The sequence below is a fragment of the Camelus ferus genome, chromosome 6 (genome assembly GCF_009834535.1).
Source record: "Camelus ferus isolate YT-003-E chromosome 6, BCGSAC_Cfer_1.0, whole genome shotgun sequence".
Taxonomy (NCBI): domain Eukaryota; kingdom Metazoa; phylum Chordata; class Mammalia; order Artiodactyla; family Camelidae; genus Camelus; species Camelus ferus.
The window spans coordinates 93,855,936-93,882,381 of NC_045701.1; the positions used below are offsets into that span (position 1 = coordinate 93,855,936).

The following is a 26,446-nucleotide window of genomic DNA, read 5'->3' on the forward strand; positions in this document are numbered from 1 at the left end:
CTCAGAGCTTGGCCTGCCCCCGCCTCCCGCAGGCCCTGCGAGCGCAGGAGCTCTGCTCGGAAAGAACCATGACAGGGTTGCAGGGCCCCAGGGAGGCACTGGGTGTTTTATTTCATGCAGGCCCGGGAGTTATGTACACAGGGGTGGGGCTCAGGCGTCCACGCGGGACCCTGAGGGCCTCGGGGAGGGGGGTTCGCTGGGGTGCCGGGGTGAGTCTCATTTACCCGAAGACTGGGTGATGGATTTCTGGGTGTAGTGGTTGTGCAGGGCCTCGTGCATCACCACACAGGTGAAGGTTTCTCCCCGCTGCCACGTGTTCTTTCCCACCGAGAGCTTGCTGTAGAGGAAGTAGGTCCCGTCGTTGTCCAGCTGGGGCAGCGTGGTGGCGTAGTCGCCCTCTGACTCCGGCTGCCCATTCCTCTGCCACTCAACGTTGATGTCAGCTGGGTAGAAGCCTTTGACCAGGCAGGTTACGCTCACGGTGTCCTTGGCCAGCTCTTCCCGGTGTGGGGCCAGGGTGTACACCTGCGGCTCCCGGGTCTGCCCTGTGGGGACAGGCGTGTCTGTGAGCCCGACGGTCACTCCGAGCAGCCCCACAGGACCCTCCCGCGCCCGTTGTCCGTCCAACCTTTGGCCTTGGAGATGGTCCTCTCGATGGGGGCCGGGAGAGCTTTGTTGTTGACCTTGCACTTGAACTCCTTCCCCGTCAGCCAGTCCTGGTGCTGGATGGTCAGGACGCTGACCACACGGTACGTGCTGTTGAACTGTTCCTCCTTTGGCTTCGTGTTGGCCGTTCGCACCTCAACGCCATCAATGTACCAGTTGAAATTGACCTCGGGGTCTTCCTTACCCACGTCCACCACAACGCACGTGACCTCGGGCCTCCCAGAAATGGAGAGGACGTCCTTGGGTTTTGGGGGGAAGACGAAGACGGAGGGCCCTCCCGGGAGCTCAGGCTCTGGCAGGGAAGACAGGGTGGGCAGTTAGCTCCTGGGCCAGCCTTCTCCAGGACACATGTATTCCCAGCACGCCAGGGCTGTGGCCACCTCCTTGTTAAAAGGGAGTGGCTTGTCTGACTCACCTGGGCATTTGGGACACGGGCATCCTCCATGCGGTTCTGCAAAGAAAGCAGACAGGAGGTTTCTGGGTGAGGGCGAAAGGTCTGTTGGGGCGGGAATAGGTCAGGGACAGATTTTGGCAGGTCCAGCACCAGCTATGTGCGGTAGAGGTGTGCATCCTGTGCCCACCTTGGACCTGATAGAAACACCCAGAGGACCCCTCACATAGCCTGGAAGGCCTCCAGGCGAGGAGACCGCTCCTCCTCTGATACTCTGGGCAGAGGTCGCCATCCTGGCATGTGGTTCAAGCCAGGCGGAGGGCTGACCTCGGTCCTGTCTGGGAGTGGACGCCCGCCCTGAGGCCTGTCTACTTACCCACACGCTTGTCCACCTTGGTGCTGCTGGCCGGGTGGGCTACGTTGCAGAAGAAGGTCTTGCCTGTCGAGCTGCTGGTGGGCAGAGTCACTAAGCTGCTGAGGGTGTAGAGCCCCGAGGACATGAAGACTGACGGGAAGGTGTGGACGCCGCTGGACAGGGCACCCGAGTTCCAGGTCACCGTCACCGGCTCAGGGATGTAGCCCCAGACCAGGCAGCCGAAGGCCACCGTGGAGCCAGGCGTGTCCCCGCATCTAGCAGTCAGAGGATAGACCGATGGGGCCTTGGTGGAGGCTGCAAGAAAGCAGGCCGTGTGAGCACCAGGGCTTCACCCCTGGGAGGGTCCAGGCAGGGTGTCACGAGCCCAGGTCAGGGCACCCCTGAGCCCAGCGCCCACGTGCTTCCAGAATGTCTGCAAAGCAGCTGGCCGGCAGGGCCCTCACCACCCAGGGCCTCGTGCCTCTGCAGCTGTGTGTCAGCGCTGGGAGATCACCTGGGTGACAGCCCCCTAGGTCCCTGACCTCCTGCAAGTGCCTGGCCTGACTGAGCCCTGTGTCTGAGTCCTGACCAGTGCTGCCTGCTCCTGGCCAGCGTCCGCTGGTCCCCTGAGCTCACCGTCCTGTTGCCACTGCCCGGCCCTGCCCTGGGTGAGCGGGCCTCTCCTTGGCGTGGTGGGCCTCCACCACCCAGAAGCCTGCTCGTGGCCCCTTGCCTGGCCTGCTCTTTGCCCTCCGCGCCCGTGTCTTCTGGGTCAGCTCTGCAGCCAGAGCACCTGGGCCCTGGCTCCTGGCCCCCTGGCCCCTGGCCCCTGGCCCCCTGGCCCCTGGCCCTGCAGGCCTCCTCCTTGGCCCCTCCCCTTTCATCCCTGTCGCCTCAGCCAGGCTGCCGAGTCTGTGCCTCGGGGAGCTCCTGTCCCTCTTCTGGTCCTCCAGCTGGAGCCCCTCAGCTCACTTCTCCCTCCCACCTGGGCCCCTGATGCCACCCTAGCTTGTGGCTCCCAGGTCCCTGTCCTCTGACCTCAGCCCCCTGCTCACTGGCAGCCTCTGAGACCCTTGTCCCAGGAGACACTGGCCAGGAGCAGCCGTGGCCCCTCTGACCATCCCCACAGCCGTCAACCTGGCTCAGCTCCTCGTGTGGCTGTACCTTCGGTCTGGGCTTTAATCCGCTAGCTACAGGGGAGCCCCGCTGTTCTGTGGACCCTTTGCTCATTCTCACAATTACAACTGGCTTCCTGGACCTCTGTAAGCTGCCTCCTGCCCTCCCATCCCCCTGTTCAGCAATACAAGCTCTACCAGCTCCTTGGAGTTCCTCAGGGCTCTCCTGTACCTGCCTGCCCCCAGCCTACAGGTCATAGCTCTGATTGTTCCTTGGAGACCCTGTGGCTGCTCTCTGGTCTCCCAACCCTCTGCTCCTCTGTAGAAGCTCAACCTGCTACCAGGAACCACTGGTGCTGCCCTCTGCCCACCCAGCCCTCTGCTCCCCTGCAGACGCTCAACCTGTGCCCTGGAGCCCCTTGGGGCTGCCCCCTGCCCTCGCAGCCCTCCGCTCACTTGCATAAGCTCAACCTGCTCCCTGGAACCCCTGGGGCTGCTCCCTGCCTTCCCAGCCCTCTGCTCCCCTGCACATTCTCAACCTGCTCCCTGGAGCCTCTGGGGCTGCTCCCTGACCTCCCAGGCTTCTACTCTCCTGCAGAAGCTCAACCTGCTCTCTGGAACTCCTGGTGCTGCGCCCTGCCCTCCCTGCCCTCCGCACCCATGCAAAGCTCACCCTGTGCCCTGGAGCCCCTGGGGCTGCCCCCTGACCTCCCAGCCCTCCGCTCACCTGCACAAGCTCAACCTGCTCCCTGGAAATCCTGGGGCTGCCCCCTGCCCTCCCAGCCCTCTGCTGTCCCGCATGAGCTCAACCTGCTCCCTGGAGCCTCTTGGGGTTGCCCCCTGCCCTCCCTGCCCTCTGCTCCCCTGCACATGCACAACCTGTTCCCTGGCGCCCCTGGGGCTGCCCCCTGCACTCCGAGGCCTCTGCTGATCCTCACGAGCTCAACCTGCTCCCTCGAGCCCCTCGGGGCTGTCCCCTGATCTCACAAAGGTCTGCTCCATTGGAGAAGCTCAACCTGCTCCCTGGAACCCTTGGGGCTGCCCCCTGCCCTCCCAGCCCCTTGTTCACCAATACAAGCTCTACCAGCTCCTTGGAGCTCCTCAGGGCAGTCCTGTACCTGCCTGCCCCCAGCCTACAGGCGGAAGCTCTGAATGCAACCTGGAGCCCCTGGGGCTTTCCTCCTGCCCTCCTAGCCCTCTGCTGAGCTGCACAAGCTCAACCTCCTTCCTGGAGCCCCTCAGGGCAGCTCCCTGCCCTTCCAGCCCTCTTCTCCCCTGCACAAGCTCAACCAGCTCCCTTGAACCCCTGAGGCTTTCCCCCTGCCCTCCTGCCCTTCAGTGGCCTCTCACCTGCACCAGCTCCAACTTCTCTTGAACTCCAAGTTAGCTTCTGGCCCCCGTCCACCCCCAGGCTTCTGCTCATGTGCACGAGCTCCATGTGATTTCAGAGCGCCTGGGGCTGCCCTCCTTGACCTCCAGGTGTTCTGCCCCCTCTTACATTCAGCCTCCCTGACCTTTGTCCCTGGTGCTGGCCCTTGGCAGCCTCTGACCCTCTGGGTCAACGCAGAGCCCTCAGCCTAGTTCCGCTCCACTCCCTGAACCCTGTGTTATCCCCAGGACTGGATTCTCTCCCTAGAGTCCCACCCTGGTGCCCTCCCATCAGGGCTGACTTTCTCCCTGGAGTCCCACCCTGGTGCCCTCCCAGCAGGGCTGGCTTTTCTCCCTGGAGTCCCACCCTGGTGCCCTCCCAGCAGGGCTGGCTTTCTACCTGGAGTCCCACCCTGGTGCCCTCCCAACAGGGATGGCTTTCCTCCCTGGAGTCCCACCCGGGTGCCCTCCCAGCAGGGCTGGCTTTTCTCCCTGGATTCCCACCCTGGAGCCCTCCCATCAGGGCTGGCTTTTCTCCCTGGAGTCTCACCCTGAAATCCCTCCCAGCAGGGCTGGTTTTTCTCCCTGGATTCCCACCCTTGTGCCCTCCCAGCAGGGTTGTTTTCTCTCCCTGGAGTCCCACCTTGGTGCCCTCCCAGCAGGGCTGGCTTTTCTCCCTGGAGTCCCACTCTGGTGCCCTCCCAGCAGGGCTGGCTTTTCTCCCTGGATTCCCACCCTGGAGCCCTCCCATCAGGGCTGGCTTTTCTCCCTGGAGTCTCACCCTGAAATCCCTCCCAGCAGGGCTGGTTTTTCTCCTGGATTCCCACCCTTGTGCCCTCCCAGCAGGGTTGTTTTCTCTCCCTGGAGTCCCACCTTGGTGCCCTCCCAGCAGGGCTGGCTTTTCTCCCTGGAGTCCCACTCTGGTGCCCTCCCAGCAGGGATGGCTTTTCTCCCTGGAGTCCCACCCTGGTGCCCTCCAGCAGGGCTGGCTTTTCTCCTGGAGTCTCACCCTGGAATCCCTCCCAGCAGGGCTGGCTTTCTACCTGGAGTCCCACCCTGATGCCCTACCAGCAGGGATGGCTTTTCTCCCTGGAGTCCCACCCGGGTGCCCTCCCAGCAGGGCTGGCTTTTCTCCCTGGAGTCCCATGCTGGCCCCCTCCCAGCAGAGCTCCTCGTCCTTGGGTACCTTAACCCTCTTTTGTGTCCCCAGTGTCCCCAGAAGTCTCCCCTGGTCCCTGGACCTTCCAGGTGGTGGGACGGTTGCCTGTGCCCACCAGCTCCCAGCCTTCACCTCAGCTGCTCCTGGAGCCTTGTGGGGTCCCTGAGGTGGGGCCTCCCCTCCAATGCCCCCTGCGCTCCCTCTGCCCCTGCTCCTCTTGGGCTGCACTCACCGAAGGTGGAAGCCATGGAGGTGGCTCCCCTGCAGCCTGGGTCTCCGTGCTGCCGCCACCCCTTCCCTCCTCTGGCCCCAGGCACCTGCGCTCCTCCAGGCTGATCTCTGTGCCTGCAGCCCCAGTTCCTAGGATTTCTTGGCTGGATTCCCGTAGATGTGAGCTGACTGCCCGCAACCATGCGAACACTAAGAACAGGACTGAAACCGGTGGCACTGCCTGCTTCCTGAAGTTCCCTTTTCTCTGGGTGGTTTCTGTCTCAGATGACCTGGGGGAGTCCAGACGCAGCAGAGGCGCCTCACATAGATGCCTGGGGGTGGGGCGAGTGGTGTCCTGGGACCTTGGGCTGAGAGTGGGAGTCTCGGCGGTCACCTGTTCCCTACCTCCCACAGGGGTGCTGCCCGCTTGGCTGGCTGTTGCCTGGGGTGCCCGGCCTCCGCCCTGAGCCCCCGGTCCTCCCAGGGCCAGTGGTCACCTCTCTCCTCTCTGGTGAGTGCGGTGGGCACAGGCCGCAGCCTAACCCCAGCTTTGTCCTGTCTGCCTGCCAGCACGGCCCCTTGGGTGGGCGGCTGTCTTCCTCTGGGTCCAAGCCTCTTCTCTCCCTCCATCCGTGGCTCCATCCCTGTCCCCCATCTCTGACCGCAGGACGGTGTAACACGCAAGGTCAGATGGAAGCTGTTTCCCCAGCAGCAGCTGTCTTCTGTGCTGCAGAGTTCACGGTGGTCTCTGGGGCTGGAAGACGGCTGTCTGGCTGAGCAATAGTGTGCAGGCCCTCCACCGCTGCGTGTGCCCCAGGAGTGGGGCGGGGACCTTCAGCTTCTGCTGGCTGGGAGTGCCGCAGCTCACTCCAAGCCCCGTGCGCACCCCTGGGCTGTTCTGTGCCTGCAGCATCAGGGGCCCTGGGGGACAACGCAGTCCAGACTTCAGAAGAGCCGCGGGTGGGGAAGGGGGCTTCCCGGGCACGTGTCCTACAAGGGCTGGGTGGGCGACATGCGTGCTGCGCCCCTTCCGGCCTGCACAGAGCGGAGTCCAGCCCAGGCGCTCTGCTGGGCCCCACAGGACCGCCCGCCACCCCTGCTCTGCTCGCTTCCTCCGGGGATCACCGCCCCTGCTCAGACCCGCTCCGCCACCTTCACCTTCGTCTCCGCTTGTGTCTAGGTCCCAAGATGCATTTGGGGCTGCTTTTTAACAGCGACTGTGAGCCACTGTCATGAGACCTTGTGTCTCCTAAGTTGCTGAAAATGCTTTAACAGGATAAGGAGAGCCTGATTATTCCGAGCTGGTGCAGCCAGGGCGTCCACACCCAGCACCGGGCTTGGCAGAGCCTCCAGGCAGGCAGGGACGCGGGAGAGCTTCGCGGTTTTTTTACGTGTATGTACTGTTCAGCGTTACTGTACACAGACACACGTGTGTGACATGTGTTTCTAATACATGTATGCATAGCGTATAATAAATAGTATGTTAATCTATTAAAATATTTTCTGTGTATAGAAAGGTTCTTTAGAGAAAAAGGGCGAGCTCCGGGGTGCGTGATGAGGCGGTCGGCTGGGGAAGCTGGACCAGGGACGAGATGCAGGCGCCCCTGTGATGGCTGGGGGCACGTCCGGCTTTCTCATGTGGGTCCTAAGCCGGACGCAGGGACAAAATGATGGACGCTGTCGGTTATTGGTCACACCCCTGCTGGGCATGGGGGTGCTGTTACAGGTTGTTCGGCTTCTTGGACTTTCACTGGAGGTAGAGGTCTCACTTCCTGCAGGTCTGCCGTGTGGGGAGCAGGCGGCTTCCTGGGCTGGTTGCTGTAGATGGTCTCCTGTGCATCCTGGTCCTCCCAGCTCAGATCACTCGTGAATCCTGGTCCTCTGAGCACAGATCTGCAGTGCACCCCGGTCCTCCCAGCACAGATCTGCAGTGCACCCTCATCCTCCTAGCACAGATCTTCTGTCCACCCTGGTCCTCCCAGCTCAGATCTTTTGTGCATTCTGGTCGTCAAGCACAGAACTGCTCTACACCCTGGTCCTCCCAGCACAGATCTGCAATGCACCCTGGTCCTCCCAGCTCGGATCCCCATTTCATTCTGCACTCCTGCCTCAACACAGATCTCTAGTGCCTCCTGGCACTCCCAGTACCGGCTGGACAGGGATCAGATGGAGGTAGCTAGAGGTGGAAGCTGCCTGGCTGTCTTCCTGCAGGGCTGATGGACACCTCCCTGTGCACGTTCCCTCCTCTTTGCCAGGGCTCTCACCGCAGGAAGTCTCAGACTTGGCTTGCCCCTTGTCAGGTCGGGGAGAGGCTTGCTCTTGTAGAAGAGGGGGCCAGTTCCCCCTTCCACCTCAGGTTTCTGAAAAAAGCATCTTCCAGAGTGATTAGAAGATAGGAACAGAGGGTGCCCTGGATGAGTACGGGGGCAGGGGTTAACACTGGGTGTATAGACCCGAACTAAAGGACTTGAGTTGTAGGCAAGGGTGAAGGCAAAGAGAGGGACTTTGTGTCTCTGGTCAGTGTAGCGGGGAAGGTAGGTACGTGGGTTAATGGGAGAGGGAGTGAGGCAGGCTCACAGGGCAGGCGCTGACAGGTGCTGATAAGGGTCTGCTGTGTCCTCAGGTATCGCCCTGCTTTGCCTTGTAAAAGGCAGGAGGCGGAGAGATTGCCTTGTGTCTGCTTTTTTAATTGCCTGCAGCTCAAAACGACCCTTGCGTCCATGTTGTATGGATTAGACGGACCGTGTGGAGGTGTGCAGGGCTCGGGTCCCCACGCTCAGCTCATGCCTGTGTCAGCAGGCGGCTTCCCCAGCACTGCCTTCTCCAGCGGTCTCCTTGGAGGTATCCGTCTGAACCGTGTAGGCGGGAGGGCAGCTCCTGGGGCTCCTGCTGGGCCACACCCGACTTCTCAGCTCCCTGAGCCTGCATCTTTTAATCAGAAAGCCCCCTCCCCGTGCCCCGTCCAAGCAGAGTTTTATGACTGGGGCGCCATCAGTAACACTCAAGCCTGCCCCTCCAGGCCCATCACATGGAGTGTGACGGAGGCAGAGTAGGGATTGGTGTCTTGACTCCTGCTGCACCCTACCTCCCACGGCAGAGACCAGCCTGGGCTGAGACCCACCAGGACGGCAGGCAGGCTGCTTGGCGGGTGCGCCCTGTGCTGGAGCAGGGAGAGGAGCTGAGTCTGTGTTTGGAGGATGGAGCTGTTGACCAGTGCGGGGAGGCTGTGCGTTTCCAGGAGGAGGAAATGCAGGACGGCCCCTGGGCGAGAGCCGCAGACGGAGTTAGCCAACGTGGGGCCAAGGCGCTGGCTGGGCCTTGCTCCCGCCGTTCCCTGGGTGCTGACGCTCTTATCCCAGTGGCTGGCGGCTGATGGGCACGGGAGCCCGCAGCCCCCCTTGGAGGAAGGTGTGGGGAGTGAGAGGGGTCCAGAGGAGTCAGGGAGCAACAGAAGGCTGCGGCCCCGGGAGAGGATTTGTGCTAAACCACTCCCGGGGGCTCACAGGTTTCTCTGCCGCTGAGGTCTGCTGCGTGGGTGGGACAGGAGGGAAGGGGGCAGGGCACCGCCATTAAAGGAATGACACAGCAATTAGCACGGAGACGGTGGGAGACTCAACCCCCAATAGATCTTGAGGCCCAAGATGGTGGAAGAGTTGACTTCCAGTTGGCCTTGAGCTTCATTATCGGCTCGTTGTAACATACCAGCCTGGTGAATGGCGTGCCCACAGGGGCCAGGACAGTTCTGAGGCTGGCCATAAGGCTAACAAGTGGGTGGTGGCCCACGTCCTGGGACCCCCTGCCCCTTCCCCAAGGCGGCTGGAACGATCCCCCCACTAGTTAGCATGCGACGCTACTGAGCCCATGGGAACCAGCGCCCCCGCTCCGCGTGGCCGCTCTCCCTGCTGAGCGAGACGCCCGCGCTCTGTCTGCGGAGTGTGCCTCTGTCTGAGTAACCTACTCTTCCTGACCCACGGCTTGCTCTTGAGTTCTGCCCCGTGTGAAGCCAAGGACCCTCACTTATGGGGTGCCTCCCGGGGACTCACCTGGGACTGGGGGCACAGCCACCTTCTTGAGCCCCAGTCTCCTGTGTCCCGGGGGCTTCTTCCAGGGCCCACCTGCTCCAAGGCTGTCCCTTGGCTGAGGCTCCAGCTCAGCTGACAAGCTGCCGTCAGGTGTGCGTCCCCCAGCCCCTCACTGAGAAGCGCAGCAGCCAGAGACGAGGGCGTGGAGAGGGTCGGAGAGGGCCGGGACGTGGCTCTGGAACGCGCTGGCTGGCCTGGGCCGCCTCCCTCTGCTCCGTGTGGTGAACTTGGTGCCACAGATCCTGACGGGGGAAGCTCACCCACACGGCCAGGCGAAGCGCAAGGACCCTGGGCAGCACCATAGTTTTTCTTACAGGAAGCCAGCGTTTTGTCTCCGAAGGTGGAGAACGGCTCATGCTCCTCACAGCAGGACCGCACGAAGGTGCCTTTCTGAGCAGCTCGAGTGCTGGGCAGCCAGTGAGCAAGCCGAGTGGGGCCGCCCGCGGGAGGGATCCACTCTGCTTTCCAGCAGGTTTGTGACACTTGCTGCCGTTCTAATCCAGGATGCTGTTCCTTCTACGAGGCTCAATCACTTGATGTACCGTTTAGGAGGAAATGCGCTGCGTTGTGAACAGACCCAGTGCGTGTAACTGGACGTTCCCACGTTGTACGTGTGGAAGCACGTGCTTTAGACTTAACTAAGCATCGATGCTGGGCCCTTGAGCTGGCTTTCCAGTGCAGTTTAGACCCCCTCTTCAGGAACGCTGCTGAGTGCCGTGGACCTGCCCTCCCATCCTCTCTGGAGTCAGTCGGCTCCTGTGGGTTGGAAGAAGACTGCGTTGTGCCCCAGGGTGTGTTAGTCTCCAGGGGAACGGAATCCGTAGGATGTACCCCTACCTCTGTGTATACGGTCTGTATCTGTATCTAGAAAGAGATTTGTCGTAAAGAAGTGACTGGCACAATGACGGTGGCTGGAGTCCATGATCGGCCGGGGCGCAGGCAGCTGACGTGGAGAGTTCAGGTCCAAAGGCCGTCTGCTGTCTTCCTGAGAGAGGATGCCTGGAGGGACGTTGTCTGAGATCTTGCCTGTCAGGGGATGCCTTTATTCTACCTTTACACTTTATCCTTGGTTTGGGTGCAAATTCTGTTAGAAATAATTTTTCTGCAGATGGCTGAAGGCCATTTGATTGCATGTCCCCCTCAGTGGCAGAACATTCTAGAAGCACCAAAGGAGCTCAGATAAGGGAGTGACCTCTCGCTGCCCAGGCCCACCTCTGAGAGCTCGCCTGGAGCGAAGGCAACCTAATGGAGAAGGGGCTCTGTTCACCAAGTGGTGGTGGAGCACCTGCATCCCAGCAGGAAACGAGCTGAGGCACATACTCACAGTGGTCATGAAGTTGACTCACAGTGGGTCGTTGACCTCAACGCAAAGAACGGAACCATGGGAATCTAGGTGACCTTGATTCGGCGAAGAGCCAGGAGGTACAACACCAAAAGCGCATTCCACGAAAAAGAAGTCACTAGCTGAACTTAACTGAAGTGGAAAATGCCTGCCTGTGGAAGACACTGTCGAGAGAATGAAAGGCAGGCCAGAGACTGGGAGAATCACACATCTGCAAACCTCGTATCTGATAAAGGACTCGTGTCCGAAATATGCAGAGAACTGTTAAAAGTCAGCAACAAGGAAAGCAACAACCCAGTTAAAAGTGACTAAAAGCCCTGGACAGACCTGTCACCTAGGAAGACTCACAGCTGCAGAGAAGGAAGCGCAAGTTTCCTCCACGTCCTACGTCGCTGGAGCCTGTAAGTGAAAACAAGTAAGACCACCACGCAGCTGTTAGAACGGTGGACGTCCAGAAGCAACACCGAAACCCGGCACCTCCCAACGCTGGTGAGGGTGTGGGGCAGCAGGAGGCCTCCTCCGCTGCGGGTGGGTGCAAAACGGAAGAGCCCGTCTGCAGGAGAGCTCGGCAGGTTCTCCAAAATCTAAACCTAATCTTGCCATACAACCCAGCAACTGCATTCCTAGATACTCACCTGTTCAAATGGGCTGAAAACTCATGCCCACCCCAAATCTGCGCAGCGATGTTTATGGTTTATAAATGTCTGCAGATGCTTTGTTCGTAGCTTAACTCAAACTTGGATGCGCCCAGGATGTCCCTCAGTAGGTGAGTGGATGCATCCAGACAGTGGGATAGGATTTCAGAATAAAAAGGACGAAGCCATCTGTGAAGAATTGAGTTTTTCATCATTGTATAGCGTCTTTCTGGGTGTCTTATGACTGTTTTTACCTTCAAGTCTATTTTGTCCAAGTGTACCCATCCTTGCTTCCTTTTGTTTGCCTTTCTCATGGAGTACGTTTTTCCATCCCTTCATGACCAGCCTACATGTGTCCTTAAACCTAAAGTGAGTCCCTTGTGATGGCACAGATTTGGACCTTGCTTGTTATCCACTCAGCCGCTCTCTATCTTTTGCTCTGATAATTTAATCCATTTACATTAAAGTAATTGTGGCAGGGAAAGTCCTATTATCACTGTTGTTTTTAATAGTTCTCTGTCTGTCTTGTAGATAATTTGTTCCTCTATTCCTTCTGGCTTCTTTCTTTTGTGCTTCATTGATTTTCTGTGGTGATATTCTTTGATTCTGCTGTGATTCAATAGGTATAAATTTCCAGTTATGCAAAATGAGTTCTATTCTGAGGCTCTGTGTGTAACATTGTGCCTACGGTTTACAACACTGCATTGTGGACCCAGATATTTGTTAAGAGAGTAGATTTCGTGATAAATGTTCTTCACATACGTGTGCTCCTCCCCCCATCCCAATAGACCCAAAGCACAAGGAAACTTCTAGAGAAATGGATATGTCGACTACCTTGACAGTAGTGATGGTTTCACAGGTGTCTGCGTATGTGCAATCTCAGGTGTACCTCGAATATATGCGTTTATTTTGTGTATCAATTGTATCTCAATAAAGCTGTTGAAAAAAGAAGTTAATAGGAGAAGAAATGGGGGGACGGTATTGATCAATGAATGAGTGTGTGCTTAGCATGCATGAGGTCCTTGCTTCAGTCCCCAGTATCTTCATTAAGAAAAATTAATTACCCTCCCATAGTCCCCCAAAGTAAGAAATGACCATTAAAAAAGAAGAAGAAATGAGCCATTGAGCCACAAAAGGACATGGGGAAATGAAAATGCACATTGCTAAGTGAAAGGAGCCAACCGGAGAAGGTTATACTGTCTGTGAGATTCCTACTGTATGGTATTTGAAGGAGCTCATCTATGGAGGCAATGAGAAGATGAGAGGCTGCCAGGAGTTTGTGTGGGAGGGGTGGGAAATGAGGAGGTGAGGTACAGGGAGTCTTAAGGCAGTGAAATTGTACTGTGTGTTGCTGAAATGGTGGACCGATGGGCAGCAGTCTGAACAGTGTACCTGATCAAGGCAGTTCCATGGACAGCAGCCTCGGGGCCGCTGGATGCAAATGACATCATGCCTTTGTCAAAACTCATAGAACTGTGCAGATAATAGTGAGCCATGGTGTTGCCTATGGACTTCAGTTAATCATAATTTATTAAGTTGTCTCATCATTTCTGACAAGTGTAGCACACTGGAGATAGATGTTCATAATAGGTGAAACTGGGCGTACGTGTGGAGGCAGTGGAAGTTATGGAACTCTGTGACTTTCTGCTCAACGTATCTGTTGGCCTAAAACTACCCTAAAAGGGCAAAGTGTGTTTAATCTAAAAATATCATTACCCCGTGCAGAGCAGCAGAAGCAGAACCATGGACAGTAGCTGAGAGAGCCTGCTAGTTCGAGTCAGGACCACGGACAGCGGCCTGGAAGGCCTTGGGCACACACATGGCTCAGTCACTGTCTGACGTGGAAAAGGCCTAATGGACAGCAAATGAGCCTCACGTAACGTAAGGTAGTTTCAGAGAAAGAACGCAGTCTGGACCAGCGTCCCAAGACCTCGTGTGTCTCGGGGCAGGAGCCATGTCCATTTTTGTAACCTGAGTCTTCTTCTTGGCCCAATGTCTTGGAGTCACGCCCCACAGAGAAGCATGATTGATCCCCAGTGTTGTGGGTGGAATTTGAAGATGGTTCCTTAGTTTGATATGAATTTGTGTATGTACATATACTTAAGTTAAATACACTTCATTGACAACGTTACATTAGTTTCAGGTGGACAGCATACCAAATGGTGATTCAATTCTTTTAGAGACTACATTCCAGTTGAAGTTATCAGAAGCACTGACTATACTCCCTGTGCTGTGCAATAGTCCTAGTAGCCTATGTATTTTATACATAGTAGTTGGTATTTGTTAATTCCCTGTCCTTACGTAGCCCCTTCCCCCTCTCCTCTCCACGCGGGTAACCACTAATTTGATCTGTCTATCTGTGTGTCTGTTTTCCTGTTGTTATATTTATTCACTTCTATTAATGTTTAGATTCCACATACAAGTGATATCGTAGAGCATTTGCCTTTGTCTGACTTACTTCACTAAGCCTCATACTGCAGAGAACCACCAATGTCACAAACGGCAGAAATCATTCTTCTGCACGGCTGAGCATTATTCCGTCGTGTGTATACATCGTACCACCTGTATCCATTTTCTGCCGACAGACACTTGTGTTGCTTCCGTATGCTGACTCCTGTTCATACAGTTGCTATGTACCTTGGGGTGCATGTATCTTTTCAAATTCTTGTTTTTGTTTCCTTCGGATGTATAGGCAGGAGTGGAATTGCTGGAGCGTGTGATAGTTCTGTCTTTAGTTTTTTTGAGGATACTCCTTACTGTTTTCCCCAGACGCTGCACCAATTTGCACTCCTGCTAACAGCGACAAGGGTTCCGTTTACCCCATCTCTTCACCAATATTTCTTACTTGTAGTCTTTGTGGTGACATCTCATTTTGGTTTTGATTTACATTTCCCTAATGATTAGGAATGTGAGCAGCTTTTCACATGTCTGTTTGTTTTTTTTTTTAGTTCCCTCTGTGAGCCCCCCGTTTTTTTGATGTTATATTTTACTTCTTCCTGTGAACTGCTGTTTACTGCAGTCACAGTTAATTTTATGTATTTTATCTTTTAATCTTTTGCTTATTTAGTTGATGGCCCTCAGGCTTTAATTTGCCTTTTAGTGGGATTTGCCTTTGCTGTAAATTCTTGCATCTTGCAATAGCCTGTGTGTTCCCCTCCAGGAAGACCTTTGACGTGTCTCTGAGGGTTGATGAACTGCTCCAGGATTTGCTTGCCTGAGAAGTTCTTGTCTCTCCTTCAGGTGTAAACGACAAATTTGCGGGGTGACACCTCCTCCTAGGTTGTAGGTATTTTCCATTCAGCATTTGTTTAGATCATTCCTCTCCCGTGTGGTCTGCAGAGTTTCTGCAGAAAAATCAACTGCTAACTTTGTGGCAGTTCCTTGTCCGTGACAGTGTTGTTCTCTTTCTGTCTTCAGCATTCTCTCTTTATCCTTAACTTTTGCCATTTTAATTGTGACGTGTCCTGGTGTGGGTCTCTGTGGGTTCTGTTTGTTTGGGACTGTGTGATTCCTACGCCTGGAAATGTCTCTCTTTCTTCATGGTTGGTGCGTTTTTGCCATAATTTCATTAAGTACATTTTCAACTTTTTTCTCTCTCTCTTCTGCTTCTGGGAGCCTGATCATGCCAATGTTAGGACAGTTGATGTAGTTCCATAGATTCCTTAAACTGCTCTCAATTTTAAAAAAGTTGTTCTTCCTTTTGTAGTTCTGACTGGGTAATTCCCATGGTTCTGTCTTCCAGGTCACGTGGGGTCTCCGGTGTCACCTAGTCCCCTGTTCGCCCCTTCCAGTGTTTTAAGTTTTAGCTATTGTACCCCTCTGGTGAGTGGTTCTCTTTTTATATTTTCCTGGTCCCTGTGAAGGTTCAAACTGTTTTCATCTGTTCTTATCCGTAACTTGGTTAGCATTCATATTACTAACGCTCTCAAGCTGCCCTCTCCCCAGGGAAGACCTCCGGGCCCATGATGTGTCTCCCCGTCCCGGGACCCCTCCTGGAGGCTGCGCTCCAAACCGAGTACCTCTCTTCCCTCCCTACGTGACTCCTCGTGGACCTTTCTTCAGTGCCTTGGCTGTACAGGGGTCTCTCTGCCCGTCTCCATTTTTCTCCAGGGAGACGTGGTCCTCATGTAGATGTAATGTGAATGTGCTCTGTGTCCTTCTGCTCCACCGTCTCCGTCTCCTTCTCTCATAACCAACCTGTACCAGCCGCCCCCACCCTCTTCCGTCTGACATAAGACGTGCTAGTGGTGATGCTACATACCTCAGCATATAAGCTGCAGGACACCCAAGACGGAGGTTATTCATCAACACGAGAAGTGAACATCAGCCGAAGATACGTAAGATGGGCAATGGGAGTTCAAGCCTTTCCTGGAGGAGGGTTGGCAATTTTATATTACATGTGAGGTAATTTCCCTGCATTAGGTGGAGACACAAAGTGTATTGCTGCCTTTTAATCGGGAAGCTTAACGTGGTCCACGGTGGCCGACACGCAGTGGGTTGTGCTGTCCTTGTTCTACGTCAGGTTAGCTAAGGCGTGAGCAGCTTTCTTAGCGTTCCCTTCCCTTTGTGTGTCTCTAGGTTAGGGTTGTTCAGAAGAGAAGTTTACACCTGTTGGAGAGCAAACTGTAGGAGCCGTCCTTTGGCTGGGGGGCTGTGCTGCAGCCGTGCACGTTGTCACTGCCCTGCACCCTCACGCCGTCAGCGTGGAGACGCTGCTCCCGCGGCGTCCGCCGGCCTCCGCAGGGGGTCAGCCCTGGGCCAGGCAGGTGTGCAGCTGCAACCTGCTGCAGCCGGTTTCTTCCACAGGGAGGGACACAGGCTCCAGGTCTTCCTGAAGGCGTTCAGATGTTATTGAATGGGTTAGATTTCTCCCGCTTAAAAGGTTTTTTTTATCGTGGTAAAAGAATAGGAGTTGCCCCTAAGGAAGTGTACCATGTTACACCTTTCTCCGGGTCTTGGGGACAGTGAGTACATTCATAAAGTGCAATCACGACCACCTGCGTCTCCATAACTCTCCCCGTCTTTACGTGTGAAACCCTATGCCCGTAAACAACACCCCCCGTTCTCCCCCGGCTGCAGCCACTTCTGTGTTTTGTCTTTCTGGGAATGCGGCCACTCGTAATCGCTCACACAAGTGGAATCGCACACGATTCACCGTCTTGCCCCTGGCTCACGGTACGCGTTCCGATGTCCTCCAGGTGCCCCCGTGCTGTCACACACGTCACACTGTTCCTCTTTCTTCAGGGGCAGTGCTGTTCCATTGTACGCTCAGCCCACATCGTGCTCATCTGTCCATCCACGGAAGGACACTCGCGTTCCCGCCTCGTGGTAGGTATTGTCAATGGAGCTGCTGGGAAGTGGGTGTTCAAGTGCCTCTTTAAGACCTGTTGCCTGTTCGCTCGGGTTTATTGTAAGCAGTGGGATTGCTGCAAGTGTGGTAGTTGTTTCTGAAATTTCTCTGAGGGGCTTCCAAACCGTTTTGCACAACGGTAATGCCATTTTATGTCCTCACCAACAGTGCACAAGGGTTTCTTTTCTCCACATCCACGGACACCACACACGGACAGCAATGCAGGTTTTCAAAGCTCAGAGTGGCAGACGTTCCCCTTGGAGTGCAGGAGGAGGGGGCACCTGGTGGGGGCCCAGAGGCGCAGTGGGGTGGCAGCCCAGGGGGTGTGTGTGTGTGTGTGTGTGTGAGATGGGGGTGCGGGCAGGAGAGGTGTGACGCTGACAGGAGTCTGTCGGTGGTCTTGCCCGGGGCAGGGCCCCGAGGGGACAGGAGCAGCAGGAGGCTGACTTCAGGCTCACACCGGTGCTGACCCAGGGGCTCAAGGGAAGGCGTCGGCCACTTGGCTTCCAGGGGCCCAGGAGGGGTTGTGCATGGGGGACACGGTGTGGCCTGATGTTGCCCCAGGGTCAGGACGGGGCCCTCAGGCCTGTTGGGGGGCAGCTGTTCTGGGACTGGTGCTCCTCGAGGACCCGTGGGGCCAGCCCGGTATCGACCGTCCTGGTGTCCCCACGGGAATGTGTGGCTGGAGGCAGATCCGTGGTCCAGGGGATGGAGGTGAGGGGCAGGGCCTGGGGCCGGGCAGGCCGCAGGGACCATAGGCATGTTCAGCTTGTTGTTTAGGTGTTCCGTGTGAGGGAGATTGCGAGTGGGGGAGACCCCCAGGATGGTTTCCGGAGCACCCTGGAGGCAGAGGGTGCCCAGTGTCCTCACGCCTGGCAGGGTCCCTGAGGGCCGGCGATGCTCCTGGACCTGGCTGCCCGCCCCATGGCCTCACCGTCTTTGGTGCGGAGCCCACTGGAGTGAGCAATCCCTGTACTGCATAAAATTCTCGGTATTCCTCTGACTGTCTGTCTGTCTGTCCCCCACAGGAAGCTGGAATGGCCCTTCCCAATGTCCCTGGGGTGCTGTGGCTTTACTGACAGACACTCATTGCTGGTCCCAGCTCCCTGCCAGGAGCCTGTCCTGCTGGCCTCCCCTGGGGCCGTGGAGCCACAGACTCGGCACATTGATTTCGCCCCCTCTGCCCTGACACACTGAAAGGCTCACACAGACACTTGGACATTGTCCAGCCGCCCAGGGCCGTGTCCCGTGGATGACTGAGCTCTTCCGAAGTGCTGGCCTGGATCGCCCAGCAGAGCCAACACTGACCAGGCACTGGCCTCCGTTTCCTGGAGCATTTCCTGCGAAGGGCAGTCTGATGTGGCTCCTGTGTCTGCCCTCTGGGGAGTGCTGTGTCTCCTACAACCCGGGACCTGAGACTGTTCCTTTGAGATGGAACCACCAGGAGGGACTGGAGCTCAGGTTCTGGCCTCCCGGGTGGACCGAGTCCTGACTCCGGCCCTGCCGCCTTGGCAGCCGGTGGGCACAGTGGCCTTCACGCTCCTCGACCTGGGACGTGCCGCTCCAGGACGGGAGACAATCATTTCTGTGGTTCCAACCCGAATGTGCTGCGTGTTACAGCAGCCATGCTGACCAGGCGTCTGACACCTGGGACTTGCTGCTGACTCCGCGCCCCCAGGGAACCCCAAGGATGGGTGTGGTGGGGTTAGAGCTGGGGCCTGGGGCTGGGAGGGTGTGGAGGGCGGCCAGGCTGTGGAGGCACCAGGGGAGGGGCCGCAACACAGAGCGATTCCCAGAGAGCTATGGAATGGTAAAGGATGCTTTATTGTCTGAACAACTCAAAACATGACAAGCCAGAGTCTCCCAACAAAAAACCCAACCAAAGATAAACAGTGCAGAAAGTTCGTGGGTGCCAGACGTTTAGAAAGGATGCACAGCTTCCCAAGCCAGGCCTGGCGTGACCTCTGGCTGTAGCGCCCCCCCTCCCCCGCCACCACCCGGCAGTGGGGCCTGCCCCTCCCCATCCAAGGAGAAGACAGGAGAGGCCCAGGGGTCTGGGGCCGGGACGCCAGGCTGTCGGGCTCCCTCGTCCCGGGGCTCGCCTCTCACCACACCGCCCAGTGAGGGAGCTCCTGCTGAAGGTGTCTCAGGCTTCTGGTCACAGGACTGGCTGGCTGCGGCCACTGCCCTGTTTTGCCAGTGTCCCTCTTGCTCTGTCCAGCGAGGCTGCGTTCTGCCCGTGGGGGACCCGTTCTCCAGGCCCGTCTCTGGGAAGCTCTGGTGAGGAAACGTCACCCCCTTCCTGGCAGAGCTGGCTGCTGTAGGGGCCATGGGCCCAGGCCCTTCTCAGAGCTGAGTACTTGGCTGAACGTTGGTGGCACATCCAGAGGCTTCCCTGCTGAGTGAGGTCGGCCGGGGCAGCACTGTTCCACCAGACATCTCACACAGTGTGCCTCCTTTTTGGAACCGTCCTTGGTCACCAGGCCCGAGAGTGTCCACAGAGAGCGGGCCGTGCCCACTGCCCCGGGATGCCAGCTTCCTGCTCGTCCAGAGGAACCCCAGGGTGCCCCGGGCACTCCCGGTGAGCACAGGCAGACCCCTCAGCTCAGGTTGGTGGTAGCACCTGCTGTCCACTTGGTCCCCTGAAGGTGGGCAGGGTGCAGGGTGTGGTCGGTGGTGGCCGTGAGGTCGCAGGATGGAGGTGCGGGTGAACATGGCCGAGAGTTCAGAGCTGGCAGGGCAGCGGGCGGAGTAGTGGCTGAGCAGCTCGGAGCGATGATCGGGGTACCTCTGGGGCCTGGGGTGGCCGTGGACACCCCCAGAGGACACGCTAGGCCCCCTGCCCGATCATGTTTCTGTAGTCTGGGACGATCGTCCGCTTCAGCTCCACCACCGAGGAGAAGATCCACTTCACCTGCAGGGACGGCGGGTGTGAGCACAGCCGGGGCCCCCATGCCAGCTTCCCCCAAGGACCTGGCCTCCCAGCCCGGGGACTGCCGGCCGCGAGTGTGCTCCGGTGGGGTGGCGCGAGGACTGCGTGGGCATAGCTACGGACAGCGAGGTCCCGACAGGGACAGAGAGGGACAGTGAGAGAACAGAATGGACTGGAGAGACAGAGAAGGACAGACAGTGGACAGAAAGGACAAGAGGGGAGAGTGAGGAGACAGTGACGGGACTGTGAGGGGACAGGAAGGGGACAGGGAGGGACAGGGAGGGACAGGGAGTGGACAGGGAAGGGGGACTGTGCGGGCACTGTGTGGGGACAGCAGGGAGAGCTGGCCTGGCCCGCCCACCTTGAAGAGGGTCACTGTGGCGCTGTAGCACACGCTGAGCAGGAAGAGGGTGATGAAGATGGAGATGGTGGTCCACAGCCCGTCCAGCTCCCCGCTCTGGGCCTCGGCACAGCTCTCCTCCTCCAGGAGTGGCTCTGGACAGGGAGGGGGTGGTCAGCTGTGTGACAGGGCGGGTGGGGCACTAGTATCCCCCTGGGGGGCTGGATCAATTGTTCCCTGAGGTCAATCCCTGGGCACCGACCTCGTGTCCCCCATTCCTCCAGATTGGGCCTCAGTCTTGCCCGGACCCCTTGGGCCATATGTAAGCCTGGCCCGTGGGGGTCCCTCATCCACTCCTCTGCGGTGCCTTTCATGGAGTCCTCTTGGGAGAGGGTGCCCTGACCCCTGCCTTCCTTCCCACTGGAGGCCAGGCGTAGACGGCAGGGGTCTGCAGAGCAGGTCTGTGTTGGGTACTACTGCAGGGAATGGTGGAGGCAACCTTGGGGTGTCCCTGTGTGCCCGAGGGAGTGGGGTGGGCGTGCTAGGGACCAGTGGGGTGTTGGGTCTCTGTGTGTTGAGGAGGGGACGCAGGTGTCCTGGGGAGAGGAGGGGTGGGGGTCTGAGCTGGCCATTGTGGTCAGTGCTGCTGGGGCTTTGAGGAGTGGGGACCAATCTGGTGTCCACAGAGGGTTCACGAGACCCGGCTCCAGGCTCTGTTCTGGCCCTGGGCGGGTACCCCATTGAGGACCCAGTGAGCAAGGCTGGCTTGTGTGCAGTTGTGTGGTTGTGCCCTTGTGTGCAGTTGCACAGGCACATGCGTGTGCGTGAGTTTGCAGGTGGACGAGGGGTGTGCAGGCTGGTGTGCTCCATGAGAGGGCTTGTTTCCTATGGGTCTGGGTGAGTGTCCCCTCGAGTGTACAGATCTGGCCCTGAGCACCTCGCCTGCGGGAGGGTGGGGCCTGATCTCCGTGTGTCCTGGGAGCAGGAGGCCTGTGCCCCCATCGCCGGCCAGGCGTGGCTCCCATGTTGACAGGATGTCAGCACGTGGTTTCTCTAGGCCCCGGGGACGGGAACTGCGGGCACAAGGACCTGCCACTGTCCCACTGTTGGGCTTGGACAGAGGTGGGATGAACCGTGCACTCATTTCCGTGAGGGTTCCTGCGAGGCTCTACCAGATCCCCTCTACACACTCCAGCCTGAGTAGGTTCTGGCTGAAGGCTGGACCCTGGAGAGCTGCTGCCTCTGGCAGAGCCCCCTCTGTGGCCTCAGTCTGCTGCCTACCTCCGTTGACACCAAGTTTGTCCTCAGAGCCTGGCCTGCCCCCGCCTCCCGCGGGCCCGGCGAGCGCCGGAGCTCTGCTCGGAAAGAACCATGACAGGGTTGCAGGGCCCCAGGGAGGCACTGGGTGTTTTATTTCATGCTGGCCCGGGAGGTATGTACACAGGGGTGGGGCTCAGGCATCCACTCGGGACCCTGAGGGACTCGGGTAGGGGGGTTCGCTGTGGTGCCGGGGTGAGTCTCATTTACCCGAAGACTGGGTGATGGATTTCTGGGTGTAGTGGTTGTGCAGGGCCTCGTGCATCACCACACAGGTGAAGGTTTCTCCCCGCTGCCACGTGTTCTTTCCCACCGAGAGCTTGCTGTAGAGGAAGTAGGTCCCGTCGTTGTCCAGCTGGGGCAGCGTGGTGGCGTAGGCGCCCTCTGACTCTGGCTGTCTGTTCCTCTGCCACTCAATGTTGATGTCAGCTGGGTAGAAGCCTTTGACCAGGCAGGTTACGCTCACGGTGTCCTTGGCCAGCTCTTCCCGGTGTGGGGCCAGGGTGTACACCTGCGGCTCCCGGGTCTGCCCTGTGGGGACAGGCGTGTCTGTGAGCCCGACGGTCACTCCGAGCAGCCCCACAGGACCCTCCCGCGCCCGTTGTCCGTCCCACCTTTGGCCTTGGAGATGGTCCTCTCGATGGGGGCCGGGAGAGCTTTGTTGTTGACCTTGCACTTGAACTCCTTCCCCGTCAGCCAGTCCTGGTGCTGGATGGTCAGGACGCTGACCACGCGGTACGTGCTGTTGAACTGTTCCTCCTTTGGCTTCGTGTTGGCTGTTCGCACCTCAACGCCATCAATGTACCAGTTGAAATTGACCTCGGGGTCTTCCTGGCCCACGTCCACCACAACGCATGTGACCTCGGGCCTCCCAGAAATGGAGAGGACGTCCTTGGGTTTCGGGGGGAAGACGAAGACGGAGGGCCCTCCCGGGAGCTCAGGGGCTGGCAGGGAAGACAGGTGGGGAGTTAGCTCCTGGGCCAGCCTTCTCCAGGACACATGTATTCCCAGCACACCAGGGCTGTGGCCACCTCCTTGTTAAAAGGGAGTGGCTTGTCTGACTCACCTGGGCATTTGGGACACGTGCATCCTGGCTGTGGTTGAGGTTCAGATATCTCGAGTTCTGCAAAGGAATCAGATAGGAGGTTTATGGGTGAGGGCAACAGATCTGTTGTGGCGGGAATAGGTCAGGGACAGATTTTGGCAAGTCCAGCACCAGCTATGTGCGGTAGAGGTGTGCATCCTGTGCCCACCTTGGACCTGATAGAAACACCCAAAGGACCCCTCCCATTGCCTGGGAGGCCTTCAGGCGAGGAGACTGCTCCTCCTCTGATACTCTGGGCAGAGGTTGCCATCCTGCCATGTGGTTCGAGCCGGGCGGAGGGCTGACCTCGGTCCTGTCTGGGAGTGGACGCCCGCCCTGAGGCCTGTCTACTTACCCACACGCTTGTCCACCTTAGTGCTGCTGGCCGGGTGGGCTACGTTGCAGATGAAGGTCTTGCCGGTCGAGCTGCTGGCGGGCAGAGTCACTAAGCTGCTGAGTGAGTAGAGCCCCGAGGACATGAGAACAGATGGGAAGGTGTGGATGCCGCTGGACAGGGCGCCTGAGTTCCAGGTCACCGTCACCGGCTCAGGGATGTAGCCCCAGACCAGGCAGCCGAAGGCCACCGTGGAGCCAGGCGTGTCCCCGCATCTAGCAGTCAGAGGATAGACCGATGGGGCCTTGGTGGAGGCTGCAAGAAAGCAGGCCGTGTGACCACCAGGGCTTCACCCCTGGGAGGGTCCAGGCAGGGTGTCACGAGCCCAGGTCTGGGCACCCCTGAGCCCAGCGCCCACGTGCTTCCAGAATGTCTGCAAAGCAGCTGGCCGGCAGGGCCCTCACCACCCAGGGCCTCGTGCCTCTGCAGCTGTGTGTCAGCGCTGGGATATCACCTGGGTGACAGCCCCCTAGGTCCCTGACCTCCTGCAAGTGCCTGGCCTGACTGAGCCCTGTGTCTGAGTCCTGACCAGTGCTGCCTGCTCCCGGCCAGCGTCTGCTGGTCCCCTGAGCTCACCGTCCTGCTGCCCCAGCCCGGCCCTGCCCTGGGTGAGCGGGCCTCTCCTTGGCGTGGTGGGCCTCCACCACCCAGAAGCCTGCTCGTGGCCCCTTGCCTGGCCTGCTCTTTGCCCTCCGCGCCCGTGTCTTCTGGGTCAGCTCTGCAGCCAGAGCACCTGGGCCCTGGCCCCTGGCCCCCTGGCCCCTGGCCCCTGGCCCCCTGGACCCTGGCCCTGCAGGCCTCCTCCTTGGCCCCTCCCCTTTCATCCCAGTTGCCTCAGCCAGGCTGCCGAGTCTGTGCCTCGGGGAGCTCCTGTCCCTCTTCTGGTCCTCCAGCTGGAGCCCCTCAGCTCACTTCCCCCTCCCACCTGGGCCCCTGACGCCACCCCAGCTTGTAGCTCCCATGTCCCTGTCCTCTGACCTCAGCCCCCTGCTCACTGGCAGCCTCTGAGACCCTTGTCCCAGGAGACACTGGCCAGGAGCAGCCGTGGCCCCTCTGACCATCCCCACAGCCGTCAACCTGGCTCAGCTCCTCGTGTGGCTGTACCTTAGGATCCGGGCTTTAATCCGCTAGCTACAGGGGAGCCCCGCTGTTGTGTGGACCCTTTGCTCATTCTCACAATTCAAGTGGTTTCCTGGACCACTTTAGGCTCCGTCCTGCCCTCCCATTCCCCTGTTCACCAATACAAGCTCTACCAGCTTCTTGTAGTTCCTCAGGGCTCTCCTGTACCTGCCTGCCCCCAGCCTACAGGTCATAGCTCTGATTTCTCCCTGGAGCCCCTGGGGCTGCTCCCTGCCCTCCCAGCTCTCTGCTCCCCTGCAGAAGCTCAACCTGAGCCCTGGAGCCCCTGGGGCTGCCCCCTGCCCTCTCAGCTCTCTGGTCCCCTGCAGAAGCTCAACCTGTGCCCTGGAGCCCCTGGGGCAGCCCCGTGACCGCCCAGCCCTCTGTTCACCCACACGTGCTCTACGTGCTCCCTGGAGACCCTAAGGCTGCCTCTTGGACTCCCAGCCCTCTGCTGAGCCGCCTGAGCTCAACCTGCTCCCTGGATCTCTGGAGGCTGCCCCATTCTCTCCCAAACCTCTGCTCCCCTGCAGAAGCTCAACCTGCTCCCAGGAGCCCCTTGGGGCTGCCCCCTGCCCTCGTAGACCTCCGTTCACCTGTACAAGCTCAACTTGCTCCCTGGAACCCCTGGGGTTGTCCCCTGCCTTCCCAGCCCTAAGCTTCCCTGCACATGTACAACCTGCTCCCTGGCGTCCCTGGGTCTGCTCCTTGCCTTCCCAGCCCTCTGCTGACCTGCACAAGCTCAACCTCCTCCCTGGAGCCCCTAAGGGCTGCTCCCTGCCCTCCCAGCCGTCTGCTCCCCTCAGAAGCTCAACCTGCTCCCAGGAGCCCCTTGGGGCTGCCCCCTGCCCTCGTAGACCTCCGTTCACCTGTACAAGCTCAACCTGCTTCCTGGAACCCCTGGGGCTGCCCCCTGCCCTCCCAGCCCTCTGCTGTCCCGCATGAGCTCAACCTGTTCCCTGGAGCCCCTGGGGCTTCCCCCTGCACTCCCAGGCCTCTGCTGACCCTCACGAGCTCAACCTGCTCCCTGGAGCCCCTCGGGCTGCTCCCTGCCTTCCCAGCCCTCTGCTACTTGCACAAGCTTTACCTTATTCCTGGAGCCCCTTAGGCTGCCCCCTGCACTCCTAGCCCCCTGTTCACCAATACAAGCTCTACTAGCTCCTTGGAGCTCCTCAGGGCAGTCCTGTACCTGCCTGCCCCCAGCCTACAGGCGGAAGCTCTGAATGCAACCTGGAGCCCCTGGGGCTTTCCTCTTGCCCTCCTAGACCTCTGCTGACCTGCACAAGCTCAACCTTCTCCCTGGAGCCCCTCAGGGCTGCTCCGTGCCCTCCCAGCCGTCTGCTCCCCTGGAGAAGCTCAATCTGCTCCCAGGAGCCCCTTGGGGCTGCCCCCTGCCCTCGTAGACCTCCGTTCACCTGTGCAAGCTCAACCTGCTCCCTGGAAACCCTGGGGTTGCCCCCTGCCTTCCCAGCCCTCTGCTCACCTGCACAAGCACAACCTGCTCCGTGCAGCCAGTGGGGCTGCCCCTTGTCCTCCCAGCCTTCTGGTCCCCTGCAGAAGCACAACCTGCTACGTGGAACCGCTGAGGCTGTCCCCCTGCCCTCCTGCCCTTCAGTGGCCTCTCACCTGCACCAGCTCCAACTTCTCTTGAACTCCAAGTTAGCTTCTGGCCCCCGTCCACCCCCAGGCTTCTGCTCATGTGCACGAGCTCCTGTGATTTCAGAGCGCCTGGGCTGCCCTCCTTGACCTCCAGGTGCTCTGCCCCTCTTACATTCAGCCTCCCTGACCTTTGTCCCTGGTGCTGGCCCTTGGCAGCCTCTGACCCTCTGGGTCAACGCAGAGCCCTCAGCCTAGTTCCGCTTCACTCCCTGAACCTGTGTTATCCCAGACTGGATTCTCTCCCTAGAGTCCCACCGTGGTGCCCTCCCAGCAGGGCTGGCTTTCTCCTGAGTCCCACCCCTGGTGCCCTCCCAGCAGGGCTGACTTTCTCCCCTGGAGTCCCACACTTGTGCCCTCCACAGGGTTGTTTTTCTCTCCCTTGAGTCCGCACCCTGGTTCCTTAGTCTTTCTCCCTGGAGTCCCACACTTGTGCCCTCCCAGCAGGGATGGCTTTCTCCCTGGAGTCCCACCCTGGTGCCCTCCCAGCAGGGCTGGTTTTTCTCCCTGGAGTCCCATGCTGGCCCCCTCCCAGCAGAGCTCGTCGTCCTTGGGTACCTTAACCCTCTTTTGTGTCCCCAGTGTCCCCAGAAGTCTCCCCTGGTCCCTGGACCTTCCAGGTGGTGGGACGGTTGCCTGTGCCCACCAGCTCCCAGCCTTCACCTCAGCTGCTCCTGGAGCCTTGTGCGGTCCCTGAGGTGGGGCCTCCCCTCCAATGCCCCCTGCGCTCCCTCTGCCCCTGCTCCTCTTGGGCTGCACTCACCGAAGGTGGAAGCCATGGAGGTGGCTCCCCTGCAGCCTGGGTCTCCGTGCTGCCGCCACCCCTTCCCTCCTCTGGCCCCAGGCACCTGCGCTCCTCCAGGCTGATCTCTGTGCCTGCAGCCCCAGTTCCTAGGATTTCTTGGCTGGATTCCCGTAGATGTGAGCTGAC

The 26,446-nt window shown here is 58.9% G+C and overlaps 4 gene segments (V, D, J or C); all 4 read right to left on the reverse strand.

Moving 5' to 3' along the window:
• The window catches only part of LOC102517513, a 255,227-nt gene that overhangs the window by 67,852 nt on the left and 160,929 nt on the right, over nucleotides 1-26,446 (reverse strand).
• LOC116664456 overlaps nucleotides 1-26,446 on the reverse strand; it is a 220,355-nt gene that overhangs the window by 39,093 nt on the left and 154,816 nt on the right.
• Nucleotides 78-3,980, reverse strand: LOC116664457. The segment is given in 5 exon segments: nucleotides 78-545; nucleotides 629-958; nucleotides 1,082-1,117; nucleotides 1,434-1,727; nucleotides 3,878-3,980. Coding segments are annotated over 5 exon segments (1,077 nt in total).
• LOC116664458 lies at nucleotides 21,326-26,309 on the reverse strand. The segment is given in 5 exon segments: nucleotides 21,326-21,793; nucleotides 21,877-22,206; nucleotides 22,329-22,385; nucleotides 22,702-22,995; nucleotides 26,279-26,309. Coding segments are annotated over 5 exon segments (1,026 nt in total).